At 43.3% G+C, this 19,481-nt stretch overlaps 1 protein-coding gene across 6 annotated transcripts in view; it reads left to right on the top strand.

The window, feature by feature from the left end:
• GLYR1 (glyoxylate reductase 1 homolog) overlaps positions 1 to 11,789 on the top strand; it is a 31,844-nt gene extending 20,055 nt beyond the window's left edge. For 3 of the 6 annotated variants that reach the window (XM_067551244.1, XM_067551248.1, XM_067551249.1), the window contains 9 exons: positions 890 to 940; positions 1,032 to 1,105; positions 2,833 to 2,932; positions 4,132 to 4,242; positions 4,587 to 4,688; positions 6,397 to 6,559; positions 7,080 to 7,259; positions 7,754 to 7,878; positions 8,296 to 11,789. In XM_067551244.1, coding sequence (XP_067407345.1) covers positions 890 to 940; positions 1,032 to 1,105; positions 2,833 to 2,932; positions 4,132 to 4,242; positions 4,587 to 4,688; positions 6,397 to 6,559; positions 7,080 to 7,259; positions 7,754 to 7,878; positions 8,296 to 8,370 — 981 coding nt within the window. In that variant the 3' untranslated portion in view covers positions 8,371 to 11,789. Of the gene's footprint in view, positions 1 to 889; positions 941 to 1,031; positions 1,106 to 2,832; positions 2,933 to 4,131; positions 4,246 to 4,586; positions 4,689 to 6,396; positions 6,560 to 7,079; positions 7,260 to 7,753; positions 7,879 to 8,295 lie in introns of all 6 variants that reach the window. The other 3 variants (XM_067551246.1, XM_067551247.1, XM_067551245.1) reach the window with 3 other exon arrangements.
• The last annotated feature ends 7,692 nt before the right edge of the window (positions 11,790 to 19,481 follow it).

Genomic DNA, 19,481 nt, shown 5'->3' with positions numbered 1-19,481 from the left:
TGGTATTTCCTAACCCATTGTTCTTGTCTTATGGGACAGTTGATCTGCTAATTCTTTCATCTGGGTTGAGCTTGTTGATTCAGATCCTGAATAAATGAGTGGAATAGGTGAGAGAGCATTACATTGAAACTTCTTGTCCCTGGGAAATGCAGTCGATTAATGTAAAAAGTCAGATTGTCATGTGGGTTTTTTATCATCGGGTAGTGAAGACTGGGATTAAAGAGAAGATCAAATAAAGGAAATGGGTTTGTATCCAGGTAGGAATCTGGACAGAGACAGCAGGATTAAGAGCAGATAGCTGCAGATTCTAACAGGTTGTTAGCTTTAATCTAGATGAGCTCACAAAGAACAGCACAGGGAAGCAAAGCCTTTAGCACGCTTCATTTGTTAAATCTCCCACAGTGTCTCTTCCTAATAAGGATTCTGCTTTTCCAGTCATCAGTGACACACTGACTGTAGGTGTGAGGCAGGGTGTTCTGCAAGATGCTAGTCTGCATCATCTAAGGGAGAAGGGTTTAGGGGACTCCATCTTCTGCAGCGTCAAATGTATGAATAGATAGGTCCCCTCCACACTGGGCCTGCACCATTCATTGGTGTGGATTGTTGCATAGGAGTGTGTAGTACCTACATTAGAAGAGAGGGTGAGCAGCCCAAGTAAGAGCATTAGGGATTTTGGTACCCCGCATTGCCGGAAAGTTGTGGGCTGTATTTTTCTCTCATGGGTACAAAGATAGGGGTCTCTTCATGCTTTGCAGATGATGGTGTGCAGATGAGTTGCCCCTTTTTCCTTTGTGCCAAGGATATGGTCAGTTTGTTCTGTAGAGGGCAGGATAAAGCAAAAGAGCACCAGCCTTTCCCTAAATGTTTTTTTCCTCTCCTCTTAATACAGCCAGCTGTCTGCTATCAGGCAATCACTAAGAAGCTGAAGGTGTGTGAAGAGGTAGGGCTAACCTTCCTGTTGTCTTATTCTTCTTGTGTTGAGGTCTGGCAGTTCCACTAAAGTAAGAATATCTTGTGGCTTGTCTTCACAGGAAACAGGATCCACCTCCATCCAGGCAGCAGACAGCACAGCAATCAATGGCAGCATCACGCCTACTGACAAAAAGTAAGGTCCCCATCTGTTCTAAGGATCTACCTTCTCTCCCCTTCTGCCACTCTGTTCTGTTTCTCTTCCTCCATCTCTTTCAGATGGAGCTGGGGAAGTACCATTGGCCACACTGAGAGAGACATGGTGGGTGAGGTAATATTTTTTATTGGACCAACTTGTGTTAGTGGAAGGAGGGACAAGCTTTCAGGCTTCAGAGTTACCCTCCCCAGACCTGAAGAAGAGCTCTTTGTAACTTGAGAGCTTGACCCTTCCACCAGCAAAGTTGGTTCAGTAAAAGTTATTACCTCACCCACCTTCTCTCTGATATTCTGGGGCCAATGAAGCTACAACTACACAACAAACAGCAGTTGACCATCCTATCACTTAGTTAGAATAAATAAACCTGTCCATTCCTTCCTCCACTGTTTCTGCACCAAATACTGTCCACCACATACTGTGGGAGAGAGTCATTTATGGGAAACAGCCACATCTGAGGGTGGGGATGCTGGACCATGGAATAGCTCAGCAAGAGGCCTTCAGGATGCTCATAGGGCATTGGGTTTTGTCTGAGTCTGACACACACATTTGCAGTGTGTGACATGACATAACAGAACATTACACAGAGCTGCACTTCTGAATGCACTGTGGGGCGCAAAGGTAAAATGGTGTCACTCTCCACTACGGTCTGTCAGATGACTGGGTTTGTTTGATCACTAGCTCAAGCAGCTAGAAGGCAAGAGGAAGAGGGCGGTACTTTCTCCCACCTCACAGAAGCACGTGAGCCTTCTGGTTTCTTAATGTTTCCCTTCTCCTTTCTAGAGTGACAGGAGCCACAGCTGAGCTTCCTGTTTCACTCTGTGACTTCTGTCCTGTTCAAATGCAGCTCAGGCCCTTGTCTGTTGTTTGCTGTTAGATTGGTTCTGTCTTTGGGGATGTCAGTTTTCAGCCTTACTCAAGGGAACACAAAGTAAAGATGAAGTTATTCAGGTAAAACCTTTTCCCTGAAGAACAGGGGTCGAGGGAGGGGGGGGGGAGGACGTGTCTTCAGCTGTAAGAAATGGAAATAGGCAAACCCTGCTGCTGAAGGGACGAGGGTGACTCATTTTGACCCTCAGAATTGGTTTACTTCAAAAGCAGCAAGTACAAGCAGCTGTGAACTGTAGGGCAGATGTAACGCTGAAGCTGAAATGCCTCTGCAGTGGCTTTGTTCAGTTTAGCATTCAGAAATGCTATATCATGGGGGAAGTAGAAGCAGTTCTCAGTGTGTAAACTCTGCAATGTAATTTAAATCTGTTCTTACTTAATATTTCAGGGTCTCCTACTAGCATCTGTCATTTTGCTGCAAACTGGCATGATGTATACAGGATCCCTGGAGCCACAGCTGCAAAGTAATTCCTATTGTGGAGTAATAGGGAAGGAACCATTTGCCATGATGACTATAAAAATCTTGACAACCATTAGGCAGCTGGTGTTCTGAGATCACTGCCAATATTGTCTCATTGTTTCCTTGTGCTCCCTTGAGTTCCAGCTTGCTCTTCAAATAAGCTGAATGCTGCCTTTGGAAACAGGTGGCTTCTTAAAAATGCTTTTATTCTACCTGTGAGTGCAATGGCACAAGTTCCTGTTGTGTAGGACCTCCATCGTGTGCTCTACAGTATTTTCAGAGGCATCAAAGTCTGACAAAAGGTATCTGTTGTCTCTGTGCATTCCCTTTTCTTCACTGATGTATGTGTCTTTTTTTCTAGGATAGGATTTCTGGGTCTCGGCCTGATGGGAAGTGGCATTGTCTCCAACTTACTAAAAATGGGTCACACAGTCACGGTATGGAACCGGACTGCTGAGAAGGTAAGTGTATCCACGAGAAAGTGTGGGATGGAGTCTCACAGTGGGACCTGTTTTAGTGCCCTACCTTCAAGAAATGTGTGTGCACCTGCTTGTAGGAATGGAATGCATAGTGTCATTGTATTCAGCTGGAACAGCCACACTGACCATGGTGTGGAGCAGGACAGCAAAGAAGGCTTTAGGCAAGTTCACTTTGTAGGAGATGTGCCATTTGGATGCGACTCTTCACCCTGGCACCCTGTCGTGCTATTCAAGCTGGAATAACTGCTTCATAATGAGAACCTGAACTACTACAGTGAGGCTGAGGTAGTTTTTCAGGGTTTCATCACGAGAAACTAATTCAAGAACAGCCACTTGCTATATGATGTTAGTTCATAGTATCCAGTGTACCATTTCCCTTTCTCCCTCCTCCTCCTCTTTTGGTGACTGGTGAGGAAAAAACACGACACAATATTTTGACCCCAAAAGAACAACTGCATCCGTGTGACACATCCTGTGAGGTGAGAGAAATTACTATCTTTGGCAACAAGTCATTTGATGTTCAGCACAGTTCATAATGCCCTAGCAAGCTGACAAAAGAGTTCCAGGCTAGGATTTAGATTCCTTAAAGTGTTTATGAATATTGAGGTTTCCCTTTTTTCATTTTGTGTGACAGAAGGGGGGTGGAAGAATGTTGGGGTGTGTATGTTTCATGAGATACACACACACACACCATTTTTTATATGGATCAGGAGACTCCCCCTAAACACAGACAATGGGAGAAGGCTGGCCAGCAGGAGAAGCAGCCAGTCTAACAAATAAACCCCAAGTAATTCTCAGCACTGTGAATGTTCCTGCTGACAAAACAGGAGGTTCCATTTGACAGTCATCTTCCAGGATTTTCTCCCCTTCCGTCAAATTTTGGAGTATCCAGATCGTCTATAATTTCTCACAAAACCTGCTCTTCTCCCCTGCTCCCTCTCTGCCCCCAATGTTTTCCTTCTCTTATACTCTGTCCCTGCTTCCTGGGCTTCAGGAATTGTGCAGGAGGCACCTTGTGTGTCAGAGTCTATGTAGTGGTCTGTCCTTCTGCTAATGTGCCAGACCTGTCTTGCGTCAGTCTCAGCATGATGGTTAGAGCACGTTAGTGTTACGGCAGGGGCTTAGAGGACCTATTGCTTTGTGCTTCCTGCTCCTTACGTTTGGATCTGTGACTTTTGCAGTGTGATTTGTTCATCCAGGAGGGGGCACGGCTGGGAAGAACCCCCGCTGAGGTGGTCTCGACTTGTGACATCACCTTCGCCTGCGTATCAGATCCAAAGGCAGCAAAGGATGTAAGGATTATCTCTTTTTTTTCCTAACTGGACTGCAGCTTAGAGTCCTGACTTGCCCTGTCCTACCCAAGCCCTTTGGACAGTCACAGGTACAGATTCCCAGTTCCACTGAACACATTCATCCGGACCATTCCAGATGCTACACAGCACAGTAGTAATTTTTCAAACAAAAATATTGCTGTATCCTGTATATTTATTTAAAATTACACTGAGAGCATGAACACTTCTGGAACCCTTCCAGTAGACTAGCACTGTAAAGTCAGGTTTATTTTAACTGCTGATATTGAAGGATTTGAGTTTCTTTGCAGACACCCTATTGCTTTACCCCTTATCTATTCCCACAGCTGGTACTTGGTCCAAGTGGGGTGTTGCAGGGTATACGTCCAGGGAAGTGCTATGTGGATATGTCGACAGTGGATGCAGATACGGTCACAGAACTGGCCCAGGTAATAGCCTTGGACTAAACATCTCACAATCACCTCGGTGAAATTCTTATTGTTTCAGGGAGGAGGTTAACTCTAGTTTGTTGCAGTATTGGGAGATATCTGGTCTCTTCTAGGGTAAGTGCAAGCCCAGAGAGACTGAAACAAAACAACTTGTCAAATGGTGTCCGGTTAACAAAATCGGAACCGGTTTGCTCAAATAGTGATGTATAACAAAGGCCTGGTCTACACTGGCTGCGGATTTCGGCGGCAGTCGACGGGATATTTGCAAGCTATATGCATTAACTTGCATATCTCCCGTCGACTTCCTAACATTTACTTACTGTGGCTTTTCCACTGTACAGTGCCAACGGGAAATGCCCTCCCGTCGACACAGCGCTATGCTTCTTGCTGGGGTGGATTTACAGAATCGACTTCTTGGTTCAGTTGAGTGAGTCTTCACTGCCACTCAGTCAAACCCACAAAATTGATCTTGCACTGCTGGCAGTGTAGACATAGCCAAAATCTACAGTTTATGCTTTGTGCTGTCAACTGCTACCTGTTTTAACAGCTGGCCACGCTCCAGTTCCTGAGAGTTCCTATCCTTCATATTAATTTTTGCAGTAGGAGCTTGGAGGAATGGGAAAGAAGAGGGTTGGGAGTCTTATTGGTGGTTAATAAGTTTTCCTCAATTTGTTAAAAATACACAATCTGGCTATTTCTTTGTGTTTAAATACTCCAGGGCATTGGAAGAAAGCTTCATGTGCCTGTTCTTAAAAATATTTACATCAAGGGAGGCTCAGGTATTTCCCTGTATCTGAGGGATGAAAGGTTATTACCACTTCTAGTAGAAATTCAGGTTTCCTACCTTGACCTCTCAACTCCATATGCCTCTGTCCTGAAACTGGCTTTGGTCTAGGCCTAAAAGCAGAAGGACTGGGCGGTACAGTAGTGCATAAAATTTAAATTGGTGAAATGTAAGGCCGTGTCTGTTGGTGAAGCGTAATGTAAACTTCAGATTGCAGATGTGCTATGAACTAATATGCTCCTGTCAGGAACTAAGGTCTAGGAAGTCATTAGAAGATCTGTCAAAGGCTTGTGGTCCCAGGCCTGCTGTCTCTCATTTTCATGGGCAGCAAAAGTAAAATGTAAAAAACTGTATGCCACGATAGTTCCATCCTTTCAACTTCCAAGCCCCTCTTCTTGTGCCTCTCCTAATTTAGGATGGTACTTGTGAAATAAACACATCTGCAAATAATAGTTCTCTTGATCAGAGTCTGAGTCCATGGAATAGTTTTCTACTTAACCTCCTTTCTAGCACCTCTGCTCCCCATCCCCACCCATATAATGTACTTACAGTGTTGTCCCAAGTTTCTTAGACTTTTCCAGCGGCATGCGGCATAGTCACATGTTTTTCAGATGCTGAAATGTATAGTTCTCTAGCCAACTTTGTAGAGCAGGGGAACATGAACAGAGGTATGAGTACATGGCTAAGGCAAGTTCCTGGGCTGGGGCACCTTTTGCAGTGCTCTGTGTTTATATGCTACATTGTGTTCTGCAGCATTTCCCTTCTTCATCTTGTCTGTGTATATAGACTGTTTACTTTGCTTTATGCTTCTGTTCCTCGTGCTAGAAGCACCCTGTATGGTGTTCTTGTTTGCCCTGCTGCTTACACAGCTGTTTATGTTCTGTTTATGCATAGCTAACCAGAGGATGTCCTCTTTCTTTCCAGGTGATAGTATCCAGGGGTGGTCGCTTCTTGGAAGCACCAGTCTCAGGAAATCAACAGTTGTCTAATGATGGGATGCTGGTGATCTTAGCAGCTGGAGATAGGGGTTTATATGAGGACTGCAGTAGCTGTTTCCAAGCAATGGGGAAGACCTCTTTTTTTCTAGGTAATTGAAATACCAGAGCCTTGCAGTTTCTCAGTCAATGCAAGGAGCAGGATTTCCAGCAAGGAGTCTGAGGGGGACATGTATCCTCTTTGCAGACCACTGGCAAGAGGTTGAGCAAATCAGCTGGTTGTCTCCTCTCTCTCTCATGAGGTAGTACAGGAAACTGGACAGGTACTTGGTCTGTGTAGAATTGGGTTGGTGGTTCTGAAATTGAAGCTCCTGTTCAAACACTGGAATGGGAGCTATGTGTTTAGAATGTGGTTTATAACAAGGGATCTATGAAGCTTTCCTCCTCCTCCCTCCTCTTCTTCCTCCCCCCAAACTATACTTTTCATCATGGTAAGTTTCTCCCTTCTCCCCCAAGAGAGTGGCACTAAAGGTCAGCAGTCTGTAAGACTGGGGAAGGGAGATCTACTAGTGTGGGGGGTGGGTCTTGTGGAGAGGCTACGTTGCTAATGTCATGTGTATGGGGAACCTGTGGTGCTATAGAGGAATGTCCAATGGTATGTCTCTTCCACAGGTGAAGTAGGCAATGCTGCCAAGATGATGCTGATTGTGAACATGGTCCAAGGGAGCTTCATGGCAACAATAGCAGAAGGACTGACCCTGGCTCAGGTGACTGGTCAGTCCCAGCAAACTCTTCTGGATATCCTCAATCAGGGACAACTCGCCAGCATTTTCCTGGACCAGAAGTGCCAAAGTAAATTTCCCTCTTGTTTTGTCATAGGACATGTTTGTTGCCTTAATCTAGCAGCTGTAGGCATGTAAAACATCCCATTTGCTGTCATCCTGGGGTGCTGGGAAATTTCTCTCGCTGGCCCCTTTACATCAGACTTGACATGAAAAGTTGAATTCTCTGTCTCCCTGCATAGCAAAGGCTTCAGAGGACACAGCACCAACTTTGTATCACTTGCAGTCAGTGTCTCCTGAAGACTGGTATTAAGGAGTTCATTGAGCAAGGTGACAAATTAAATGGATGGAAATCTGCCCTACGAACTCTTTGGAAGTCTGGGCTCAGTTTGACAATCACGATAGTGAAATTGTTGTGTTGTGACTGGGAGAAGGTAAAGGTGGGAAATAGGAAAGGAGTATCTTGGGAGATGAGAATGGGAAGTGAAAATGTATGTTCAGTTGCATGTCATTGAGGTATTTTTTAAGGTTGATTTATAGTCTGATTTTGGCTTCTCTTTACAGACATCTTGCAAGGAAACTTTAAACCTGACTTCTACCTGAAATACATTCAGAAGGATCTTAGATTAGCCATTGCACTAGGTGATTCCGTCAACCACCCAACTCCCATGGCAGCTGCAGCCAATGAGGTAAGACACTTAGCATCTCAACTGAGAGTGTGGACCTGGCCTGCCAGAGACCAGTCTTGGGTTGCGTGGAGAGCAGCCATTCTCAACAAGGGGGAAAATCTAGGCGGGAAGGCTGTCTTGAGACAAGGTAACAAGGATTGAGGTATAACCTCTCCTTGTCGTCTGATGGGCGGGATGGAGACTTTGGGAGAAGGGAGATGGGTTTGATGGGAATTCTATGGGTCTTTTGTGCCCATAGAATAGAATAGACTTGAAATGCTTGTGCAAGATCTGTGTGTTCTGTTCTACCCAGTGTGTTCTAGTTACCCAGTGTAATGTGTGTAGTGCTCTGGTTAGTGATGGCTGCTGGGTAGTTCTGCTAGATGCAGACTTCTAAGGTGAAGCATAACTGATCCTTTACCCCTTTCTCTCCTCCAGGTATACAAACGAGCAAAAGCATTGGACCAATCAGACAACGACATGTCTGCTGTGTACAGGGCCTACATCCACTAGGCTGCACCATTCTTACTGTTAATACCATGATTATTAATTAATATTATGATGATACTGGGTTTTAACTCTGGACCAGTCCATCTCTGTCTCTCCATTTCCTTTTATACACAAACTTTGTTGAGATCTGCCACAAGGGCAGCTGCTGCAGTGAGCCTTCCCCTGGTGGCACAAGGGGGAGGAGGGGGCTCGGATTGTTGCAATTTGATTAGAAAATCCATGCCATGCACTGACAGTCACGGAACAGAATGATGACGACTGGTTCAGAAGCTCTGAGGCAATTCAGCCAGAAATCTGCTGCTTGGCTTTTTATTTTCTCCTTTGTACGCTTGTCCAAGATGCTGTTTCTAACAATTACTTCTTTCCTTTCCCATGGGTAACATGCGCGTTGGCCTCTCTGCATCAAGGGACAGTTGTAATACATCCCATCTCTCTGTGAATATCAGTAGAACCCTAGGTCTCATTTGGGGGGTGAGAATTGCTCCTGCTCATCACCCACTGCTATGGAACAAATCACCTCCAATGGAGGAGAAGGGCAGTTCTGCAAGCTGATGGTGCTGTATGTGGGCTGCATGCAACAATGGCATGATACCCCCTCAGCACCTTGATGGAGGAGGTCCTCATACTGATGGGAGAAGCAAGCTGTATCATGTCTTCCCCTCTACAGATAACTCTAACTTAGGGACCACAGACCATGGTGGATGAGAGAGGACAGTCAGGATGAGAGACCCTGATACAAACACAGCCTTCTAAAAGGCTAATCACAGCAGAACATCCCTGTGAACAGTGTTCGAGATTTATAGGTGATTGCTTAAAAAATCATAAGTAAAAATTCAAAGATTAAATTGAGCCAGAATTTTTTTCTCAGTGAAGAAACAAATCTTGAGGTCCTTCCTACCCTTATTTTTTGTGGATTTTTAAAAAATGGCCTGCAACCTCTGCTTTTTACTAACAGTTATTTACAAAGGCTTCTTGGGTTCTGGACTAAATTTCACAAGTAGAGTCATGAATCTGACAGACAGGGCTAGAGGAACAATCACAGTTCCAGTCCATGCTCTTCCCTCTGTGGCCTTCAGGTGGTCATTTTAGCTCTTGGCCTCAGTTTCCTCATCTGTAAAAATGGGATTGATATTAACCTATCTCATGGGGATGTTGTGAGGATTGATTAGTGAACTTCAAACATGTAAAATTTAGTGTACAAGTGCTAAGTGTTGCTATTATGGGCACCACACTAGCATAGCATAATATCTCTTTTGCTGCAGTTGGGACTCTGCTTGGCTGGATCCCAAGTTTAAGAAAGGCTTTGTAAATAAAATGGGGGCCTAAAGTGCTGCTGAATTTGAACCTAGAAGTGTTAGAGCTGAAGGACGAAAGTGAAATGGTGAGAATGCAGAAAAGTTGTTAGTGCCGAAGGTGGAGAAAGCCTAAGTCCAAATGATGCCTGAGTCTAAAACATAGAATTTAGTCATTTTAATTCTCTCAGTATTAGCCTTTAAGGAGGGTTTTAGACTCAGAGAATGAAAAGGTTAGTAAAACTCCAGGAATCAGCTTTATTGGCTGAGATCATTCCCCACCTCCTTAGATTGGGTATCACTGTTAACTCCTTTAGGCTGGAATTCTGAAGTGGAACAGAAAGCAAATGCAGAGCAGGCCATGTTCCGTTAAGCCCTTAGGGGCTGTTTGTCCTTCTACCACCAGGTCCTTTTGTTGTATTGACTAAGTAAGAACAAACAGCCATTGGAGTCCACCTTGGTATTGTTGCCCCCTTCTTTGTTAATTGCTGCTTAGGGGCTGCAGTGTTGTTTAGGGAAACCCACAGATAATCCTGTGGCTCGGGATTTCTTTACTTGAAGCAGATGCCTTGCCTGCAGTGGGATCGATAAAGATGTGGGTCTGGTTCATTAAGAAATGGGAAAGTGTCAGGTATTCATTATGGAATATAACATCCAACTCCTCTCTAAAGTTATAGATGTTACTTATGTTTTAAATACTTCACCTCCTCTGTTGACCCATTACTGTTTGTGAGCTAACACTGTAGTACACATCCCCTCCTATGGGAAGCATCTCCTTGCAGTAAGAGATCCTGTTAGACATCACTTTGCTTGATTACCCATTGTGTTTATGCACAATCCTATGTTATATATACAGGTCTACTCATGAGAACCAGTCATCCTGCACCTAGGTATCCTACGTTAAATGTACATGTAACCTTACCTGCTAGTACCTATCAGTCTGCTTTTGACATCTTGTATGCACACTTCACAACCACAATAATCCACAGTCAAAGTACTTCTTAAACACGTCACAGTTGTTGTAAGATGATTCACAGTTTATGTAAGTTTAAGGTATGTAGGAAAAGTTACTTACTCCTTCAGCGTGCAGGAGAAATTAATCTGAGAATTTATACTCCAGGGTGTATCTGTAGGGATACTTGGGATCTGAGCCAGTGCAGTGGAGAGGGCCCTTAATTGGCCTTGCAGAAACCTCTTGGAATAAATTTAGGATGAATGAGTCTGAGCCAGTGCAGTCAAGGATCTCCCTGCATTATACTCTGGGGGGCTTCTGGAATCACCTGGGGAGAAGGGAGCTCTTAAATCTTGTGATCTGTTTTATAGTGAATTCAAAGAATTATAGGTAGGGAAAATAGTTCCCAGGTCACTGCACTGCTGCAGGTTTGTTTTGCCAAAAACATTAATGTTCTCAAACTGAAGAGTAGAATGTACATGGGAGTGGCAGAGCAGAGCAGTAAAACACTGTAATTTATCCTGTAAAAGTCAAACTATAGCTCTGTAGCTAGAAGGATACAGATCTGCTGAAGGGTGTGGTGTTTCTGGTAGGACTGTGCAATTATTGATACACAAGGGAGCAGAGAAAGCACTCTGAAATAGACATGAAACATGGGGGAGGGGAGGAAATGGCAAAAACTGGACTGTTTCAGATGCCACTTCCGGTTCTGGTCCAGGAGTCGGTTTCACTTGGTTCTTGTATTTATCTATGTCTGTAGTCTCTGAACATGAAGCCCATTTTGTTTGCAGGCCTGAGACGTGCTGTGGGGAAACTGTGGATTGAGAGATGCTATAATGAAACTGGCTAGTCAATGTTGTCTTAATATTGTTGGCAATTCTGTAAAGTTCCTTTTTATGAGGATTTCTGTTTTAGCAATTTGCTTTATTTTTTGACTCCCTCCTTTTTTAAAGAGAAAATGTGACACTTGTGAACAGCTTGTAAGAAAAGCAGTTTCCTTTTTTCCTCAATGACAGATCCTATAGGTAATTAAGATTGTGAATTTTTATTTTTTGCCTTGTTTTTAATTAACGTTTGTCATTCAGAATAGGATGTGTGATAATGTTTAAATGGCAAAACAAAAAAAAATTGTGCAATTAACAAAGCTACTGGCAAAAGAATAAAACCTTTCTTGGTAACACACTGTTCTTGTGGCTGTTTCTAAGGCTGTCTCAAGTCCATCCTGTGATGCTAGGGGACATTCTCCACTCCACAGATTGTAACAAGCTGTCCTGAACCTCAGCTGGCACAATTGTCATTTAAAACCCTGATCCTGCAATGAGTTGACCTTTGTGGAACCCACTCGGGCTCTATGCAAGTGCAAAGGTCTGCCCACGTGGAGCTAATTGTGGGATCGAGGCTTAGAATAGGAAATAATAAATACTAAACTGTCTTGGTGCAACAATTATTTTTCTAGTGACTACCAAATACGCAGCTTCTGCAGACCCTTGAGAGGCTGGCAGTGCAACTGTTCCCAGCCATCTAGAATTTCCTTCATCCAGAATATGCTTTTATTATTAAATCACATTTATTATTTGTATGGCATAAATGGTGAGGGGCTTTCCAGGCGAGCTGTGAAGATAAGATCCTTTAACTGAAGAGCTTACAACCTAGAGAGGAAGCAGGAAAGCACTGTAACCCTTTGAAATCTGACATTGCCACCATTCCTTATCGCTAAATTAATAGCTGGAAGCCTGTGCTATTGTATGGGTGTAATTAATAAATTCATATGCTTAAAAAAAAAAAGAGAGAACTTAAACATTGGATGGTAACAAGACTGTGAATTCCAGTGATGTCTGAAAATGGTGATATTCTAAACAAAAAGGGCTTTCAATCATGCTAGTAGCTGCTTTCATCATTTCACACCGACTCAGCAGACGTTCTAGGATTCAGGGTGAGGTCTGGGGTTATTATGTGTGCTGGTTAGGTGGTTGTGCTGATTTGTGAGTAATTTTGTGTTAGGGAGAGTTGTGTGGATTTATGCAGGTGATGAATGAGGGGTGTATGCTGAAGTGAAGCTATGTATGTTTGGGGTAGTTATGGTGTTTTGTGTGTGGGTGGTTTTGTGCTGAGAGATGTTGATTCATGTGGGTGGCAAATCATGTTGCTGTCAGTATTGAGGAAGTAGAAGGACTTGTCACGATGAAAAAAGGTCTGCAAGCCCTGATGGTATTTCATCAGAACTTCTCCATCTCTGCCCCCAAAGGACTCCAATGGCTAGCATCATTGTACTCTGCTGCCTTAAGGACTGTACAGATTCCCGAAATAATGCATGAGGTAATGGTAATTGCTATTACAAAGCCTGGAAAGCCCACTGATGAAGCAGGAAGCTATAGGCAGATTTCTTTATTATCCCCACCCCATAAACTTCATGAACGTATCATCCTGAAAAGAATGCCATTTACTGAGCCTTTTATCCCTGTCAAACAGGCAAGCTTTCAGCCAAAACGTAGCTGTTGCGATCAAGTTCTGGCAATCAACTCACACTGAGGCTGGCTATCAAAAAAAAAATAAAGACTAGGGCGGTACTTACTGACCTGCCATTTGTGTATGAACACCATGGATTAAGGGCCCGATGTTGAAACTTACAAAAATTATACCTTGCTAAAACACTTCGCCTGCTGTGGACTATGATGTGGATGTATGCCTATGCCAGCTCATGATAATAAGTTCAAAAAGACCAGCTCACCCGGTACCATCCATAACCGGCTACCACAAGGCTCTGTGACATGCCTCCAACTAAATCACAAAAATTTGGCTGTGCAATTTGGATCTTGTTATGACAATCCAAGCACCAGATGTCCATGACATGGAGGAAGCATTAACTGAGGACCTCCGAATCATGGAACAATATTTCCAGAAATGGAGGTTCAAACCAAACCCTGGAAAAACAATAATCAGATCATTCCACCTTGATAATAGGAGTGCCAAAAACACACACACTAGTTTTCTGTGGGAAAATGTGACATGATTACACCCCCATCATATCTCGGAGTGAAACTTGATCGCACCCTTCCCTTCCATGACTACTTTGAGAAGATAGCTGCAAAGACAAAAATGAGAGCTAACATAATTCAGAAACTAGCAGGTACAATTTGAAGTACATTGGCAGGAGTGTTGTGAACATCTACAATGGCACTTGTATATTCAGTAGCTGACTATTGTGCAACAGTATGGAGCAGATGCAGCCACATGCAACTTGTTTATGCCCAGCTGAATACAGTGATGTGGTGCATCACTGGAACCCTCAAGTTCACTCCAGCAGCATAGCTACCTGTTCTGTCTAACACTGCTTCCCCATCGATACGCTGAACTTCTGTGACGCTCCACGAAGCTCAGCAAGACCAGGAAAACAAATTGTATTCCTATCCACTAAGACCTCGAGAACGCCCTCTCCCCAATGTCTTAAGTCCCACAAGCCTTTCTGGGAATATTCACTTTGCATGAGGCTATCAGGCTATGATCATAAGGAGGCTTGGAAAACAGATTGGGCTAAACAAGACCTTTTTTAAAAAAAAAAAAAAAAAAAAGGCACCTTGTGCCAGATCCCACACAAAAGGTTCCTGGGTTTGACCTCCCATGGACTTCTTGGTCAACTCTGAACTGAATCTGAACATGCAGATGTGGACATTTAATGCACAAATGGAAAATCAAGGACTCCCCGGCGTGCAAGTTTGGCTCTCCATGACAGACCATCAAACATAACACCTTTTGCCCAATTTATAAATACGAAAGAGGCATCACTACAATAAATTCTGCTATCTGGCTCAATCACCTTTAGATGAAATTGTAGTTGCAGCCATAGGAAGAAGAAGAAGGTGGCAAATGAGGGGTGTGTTCTGTGCTGAGGAGCTGTGTGTGTTTGGGATTATTGACAATTGTGTATGGGGTTGTGTTAATTTGTGCCTGGGGGCTGGGCTGAGAGATTTGTATTGATTTGTGAGAGCGCCAGTTGGGCAAGGTAATCCACCTGTGCAGTCTCCTCCATACAACCAGTGAAATTGCTGCATGCAAATTAGCTCTAGAATAAGGGTGGTGATTGGTTGAGTTACCTCTGATATCACAATGGTCTGGGACTCTTGGCATGGCATAGAAACATGCCTTACATGCTGCATGGGTGTAATTTGGAAAGTCAAAATGGCTGAGAACTTAAAGTATATGGTAACTGACTGAATCCCCGTGATGATTCAACCTAGTGACATTCTGACCAAAAAGAGCCCTCAACCCTGCTTGTAGCTGCTAACATTGCTTCAAGCTGACTGTGCAGGCATAACAGGTTTCAAAGTAATATCCAGTTACATTTCTTGAATCTTAGATAGCTCAAGGAATTGGTAATGTAACATGCTGAGCCTTTCACCTCAAATGCAGGATGGTGAAGGAATTTAAGAGACTGCAACTGGTGGCTGATCAGTGGGGTTGTCTATTTGAAATGAATTGCAGTTGCCAATGGACAAGACCCAACATCTGAAAACTACCACCATAGGTGACACTAACTGAGCCCCTTGATAGCAGTTTTGGCAGTGAAACCAAAGGCCTGAATGACTCATGGAGTCTGAACTACACTTTTTTTTTTTTTGCCCAGAGATGGTGCCTCCAGCTCAGGGTTGAGATTGACAGTGTGGAAAATCTTGTGCCGATGACCACACTGTACCTGTTCTTTGGCTAAATAATGCTGTAGTTTCCAGGATCTCAAGTTGCTTGGATGGTAGAGGCGAGAAAGAGCTGTCCATCTGGCACCTCTTACCAGCACTAAAGCTCACACAAAAAATGTATCCGATGATAAGTTTACTTTAGCGATTTCACAGCCTGGGAACAATCAGGAACAATAGACATAAATAAATGAGATAACAAGAGCTTCCTCAGAGCAGAAAAGCAGCCAACCTTCAAAGCAACCATAATGCATAAGTTCTGAGCTCTCAAAGTGCTGTGTGTTTACCACTCTGGTGAAGTGTCCTGCTGAAAAGTAACCACTGTGGTTGGTGTGCTCACGAAAGCAGCGGAGAAGCAGCTCACAGAAATACAATCAACACTCTTCTGAACTTATAATGTCTCTAGAGAGCTTCTGACAATATCCAATCAGGTTAGGAGGCTTTCTGACCCTTATAATACTGTTTCAGGGGCAGAGGGAATAGAAGGAGTAGAATTTCACATCCCATCTCTGATCATCTGCATGAGCAGTGAGGGTATCCAATATTAGAACTCTTTTGTTGCCATATAAATCAGAGTATCAGGCCTAATCTACACTAAGAAGTTAGGTCTGCTTAATTTTGTTGCTCAGGGTTGTGAAAAACCCACACTCCTAAGCAGTGTAGTTAAGTCAATCTAAGTCCCAATGTAGAAAATGCTAGGTCAATGGGAGAATTCTTCTGTCAACCTAGCTATGTACTCTCAGGGAGGTGGATTACCTATGTCAACGGGAGAACCCCTCCCATTGGCAATGTCTACACTGAAGAGCTACAGTGGCACTGCTGTAGTGTGTCAAGTGTAGACAAGCCCTCAGTAAGTGTGAGTTCATTTAAATTTTGAAGACTGATTCATGAAATTAAACTGACTTGACTTCTTTAGGATCTTATAGTTGTGCCCATGCTTCAGGATTCTTATATTAGTTCTATGGTATATCTTATAGCAACAGCTCAGTAAGATTTCTGTAGGGTTTTACAGTACAGTCCTTGGCTGTATTATAAAACAGGAACAACCTAGACTTCTGAGATGCTACCTTTTAGCTAGTAGCGATGGCAACAAGTCAGACAAAATAGTTGAGTGGTGGCAGTTCTCAGAAAGTTCAGCCTTGCTTGATCATAAGATCAATAAACGGGCAGAATGGCAAAACATGTCCTAAGCTGCTCAAGCCAATAATAATAAACATCCAGTGTCAACAGTTGCTTTTAAACAAATGTTCCCCTGCAAAGTTTGAAACCTAAACAGTGCAACAATCAGCCAGAATGTGAAAGTGGCTGCAAATCAAGTGCAATGAATGTCACCTCAGTTACTGTGGAAGCTGAAAGAAATGCAAAATGGTAAACAAACAGCAGAATGTGACAAGCCAATCAATGTCTCTTAAAATTCCTTCACTTCTAATATCTCTAAGAAACTGCTTTTAGTTTAAATGAATTTTTAGAAACTTTCCCAAGGGAAGATAGTGCACCCTCATAACCATGTTCATTAGGAACTTACTTCTGTCCGTCCGTCCATCGTCCCGTGTCGTTTCCCCCCCCTCCCCCTCCTCATACCACAATTCAAACACTAGCCTGAATTAATCTTTAAAACTGCTCTCTGCTTGGTAGGAATTCCAAGAAAGTGGAAACCCAGTATGATGGATCTCTGAAGTAACACTAATTCTGACTGTTAAAGCTCAAGTGATCAAGTAAGAAAGAATATTTGTTCTCTGCAGGGATGTGTGTGCGCGCATCTTAGTCAGGTCAATGAAGACTGATGAGTTAAATCAGGATCAAAGCTCTTAACTAGAGAGTTCAGGATATAGAAGAGGACAGAGGAAGGTTTATCCTAACAAATCTTGCCCATGCCTGGAAGACTTTCTGCCTGTAACTAGCTTATTACACTTTGCATTCGCACAAGGCTGTTTTTAAATGTTATGGTGTCTATATAAGTTGAGAACTAAGGACCTGAGCTTGTCCAAGAGAGGATGCCCCAGGAAAAACTATTAAACCCCACACACAGTAAGACAAGGGATATTAAGCCACGCTCTGTGGGAGCAGTGATAATGCACTCTTCCAGCACATATTGTGCAGCCCAATCTATTATTACGCTCCTTTTTAAAATGTCCAAATACCTGGCATGTTAAATGTAATAGTGAGACAAGGTGAGTGAGGTAATATCTTTTATTGGACCAACTTCTCTTGGTGAAAGAAACAAGCTTTTGAGCTGCACAGAGCTCTTCCTCAGGTTTGGGAAAGGTACTTAGAAGTGTCACAGCTAAATACAAGATTGAACAGATGGTTTAGCATAAGGAGTTAGCACATATTCTAAGGGACCATTCAACGTGAAGTGGTCCATTCACAACCCTGTACTCCTAAAACAAAAAGTGGGGTTAGTGGGTTACATGTTGTAATAAGCCATAAATCCAGTGTCTTTATTAAGATGATAATTTTTACTGTCTAGCAAAGTTATGAATTTAAGCTCACAAACGTGTCTTTTGAAAATGTTATGCAGATTTCCTTTGAGGATGAGGACTGATAGGTCAGATAGAGAACAATCACTTTGTGAAACGTGTTCACCTACAGGTAATAGGGTGCTTTGTATTTTAACATTTTCCTCTGAGTTCATGTGCAAATAGTTGTTGGGGCATTTAGTGCACTGGCTGAGGTGAACCACATGTTGTGAGAGGCATGTGTAGGGCCCAAAGATCTTGAAAGGTGTGTTGTGTGGAGGTATCGAACATCATAGCAGTGGAGCTAGGTCTGCAGGTTTTGCATCTGTTGTTTTGGGAGGGTATGGTGCCACTAAGTTAGTATGTCCTGGTCTGTGAGGAGCTTCTTATAGGGTCAAACACAGTCACCATTTAACTAAAGAGGACCTCTCTCAGTCTCTTGGAATCTCTTTCCTTGCAGATGTATTCTCATCTCTTTAGTTCAGTGGTCCCCAAACTGTGGGGCACACCCACCTGGGATGGGGTGCAGAGGAATGGCCAGGAGGGCACGCCAGGACCTGGGCCAGCCCCCATGAGGGGAGGGAGTGCCACCCAGCCCCGCTCTGGCCTCGGCCCCAACCACAACTGCAGTTCTGTTCTCAGCCGTGAGCCCCTGCTCGCAGCCCCCGGCCTCCACTCCCAACTACAACTCCACTCTCAGCCCAGGGGGTTACAGATACATTCTATTAAAGGTGGGGGAACGTGAGAAGTTTGGGGACCACTGCCTTAGTGAAAGTCCAATAGAAAACAGGTTAATAGTATCAATCCCCCAGAAAGTAGACTTCTTTATAAGTATCTAATAGAGAGGAATTAATCCACAAAACAGAGCAAGCAGTTGCAACAGCCCAGAACTTTTTCTGCTTTTGAAGCTATGTCCAAATCTCTTCCAGAACAATCCAGCAGTAATAACCTGGCTCATTTCACATCTTCAAACATGAACATCTTTTTTTTTCTCCCCCTCTTCCAGTGATTTGCAGATCAGCTTCTTAAAAGTAATGAGTGGATATTAATCCTTTGGGCTAAATTCTTACACTGATGCAAATGGGGAATAAATCCACTTAAACCAAACAAGGCCCAGGAATACTACTGTACTAACAGCTAGAGGTAGCATCCAAAATCAAAGCTAGGCCAACTTTTTTTTTTTTTAAACAGCATGCAGCAGAGAACTGACAGTTTATATAAGCTCACCCCAAATCTTTCCAGCTGTTTGGGAAGCTAAGACACCAGGAATGTTATGCAGCAGTATTCTAAACAAACCTGGCCAGATAATCTCTTCTGAATATGTTGTCTTATACTTGTTTTCACTGAATAATTTATTTCAATTACTTTTTGTGGTATTAGATTAGCTCCATAACAATAGTCACTGAATATTTTATTAGAGTGATATTCTTTTCTGTATGTGGCTAGCTCTGAGTATTTGTATGTAAATACTTTCTCTGGGCATTCCACTTGGAAGCAAAGTTAGTATTAATCTAAGCCTGTTGGAAGAAATGTCTCTGAACAAAGCTCTTCTCCCCCTTTCCTGATCCTGAAGCTGGAGACATCTGCCATGCAAAATCAGATTGTCCTCTACTGCAGTTGGAACAAAAGCCCATGCAAGAAGAACAGAACAAAAACACATCTTGGAAGCAGGGTAAGAGCTAGGTACTTCAGTGAATTAGATTTGCCCTGGCCCTTTTAAGAA

The sequence above is a fragment of the Emydura macquarii genome, unplaced genomic scaffold (assembly GCF_026122565.2).
Source record: "Emydura macquarii macquarii isolate MOO-44397 ecotype Brisbane River unplaced genomic scaffold, CSIRO-AGI_Emac_v2 contig_1348, whole genome shotgun sequence".
Taxonomy (NCBI): Eukaryota; Metazoa; Chordata; order Testudines; family Chelidae; genus Emydura; species Emydura macquarii.
The sequence above is the reverse complement of the archived record's forward strand: the minus strand, read 5'-3'. Positions and strand labels throughout refer to the sequence as shown.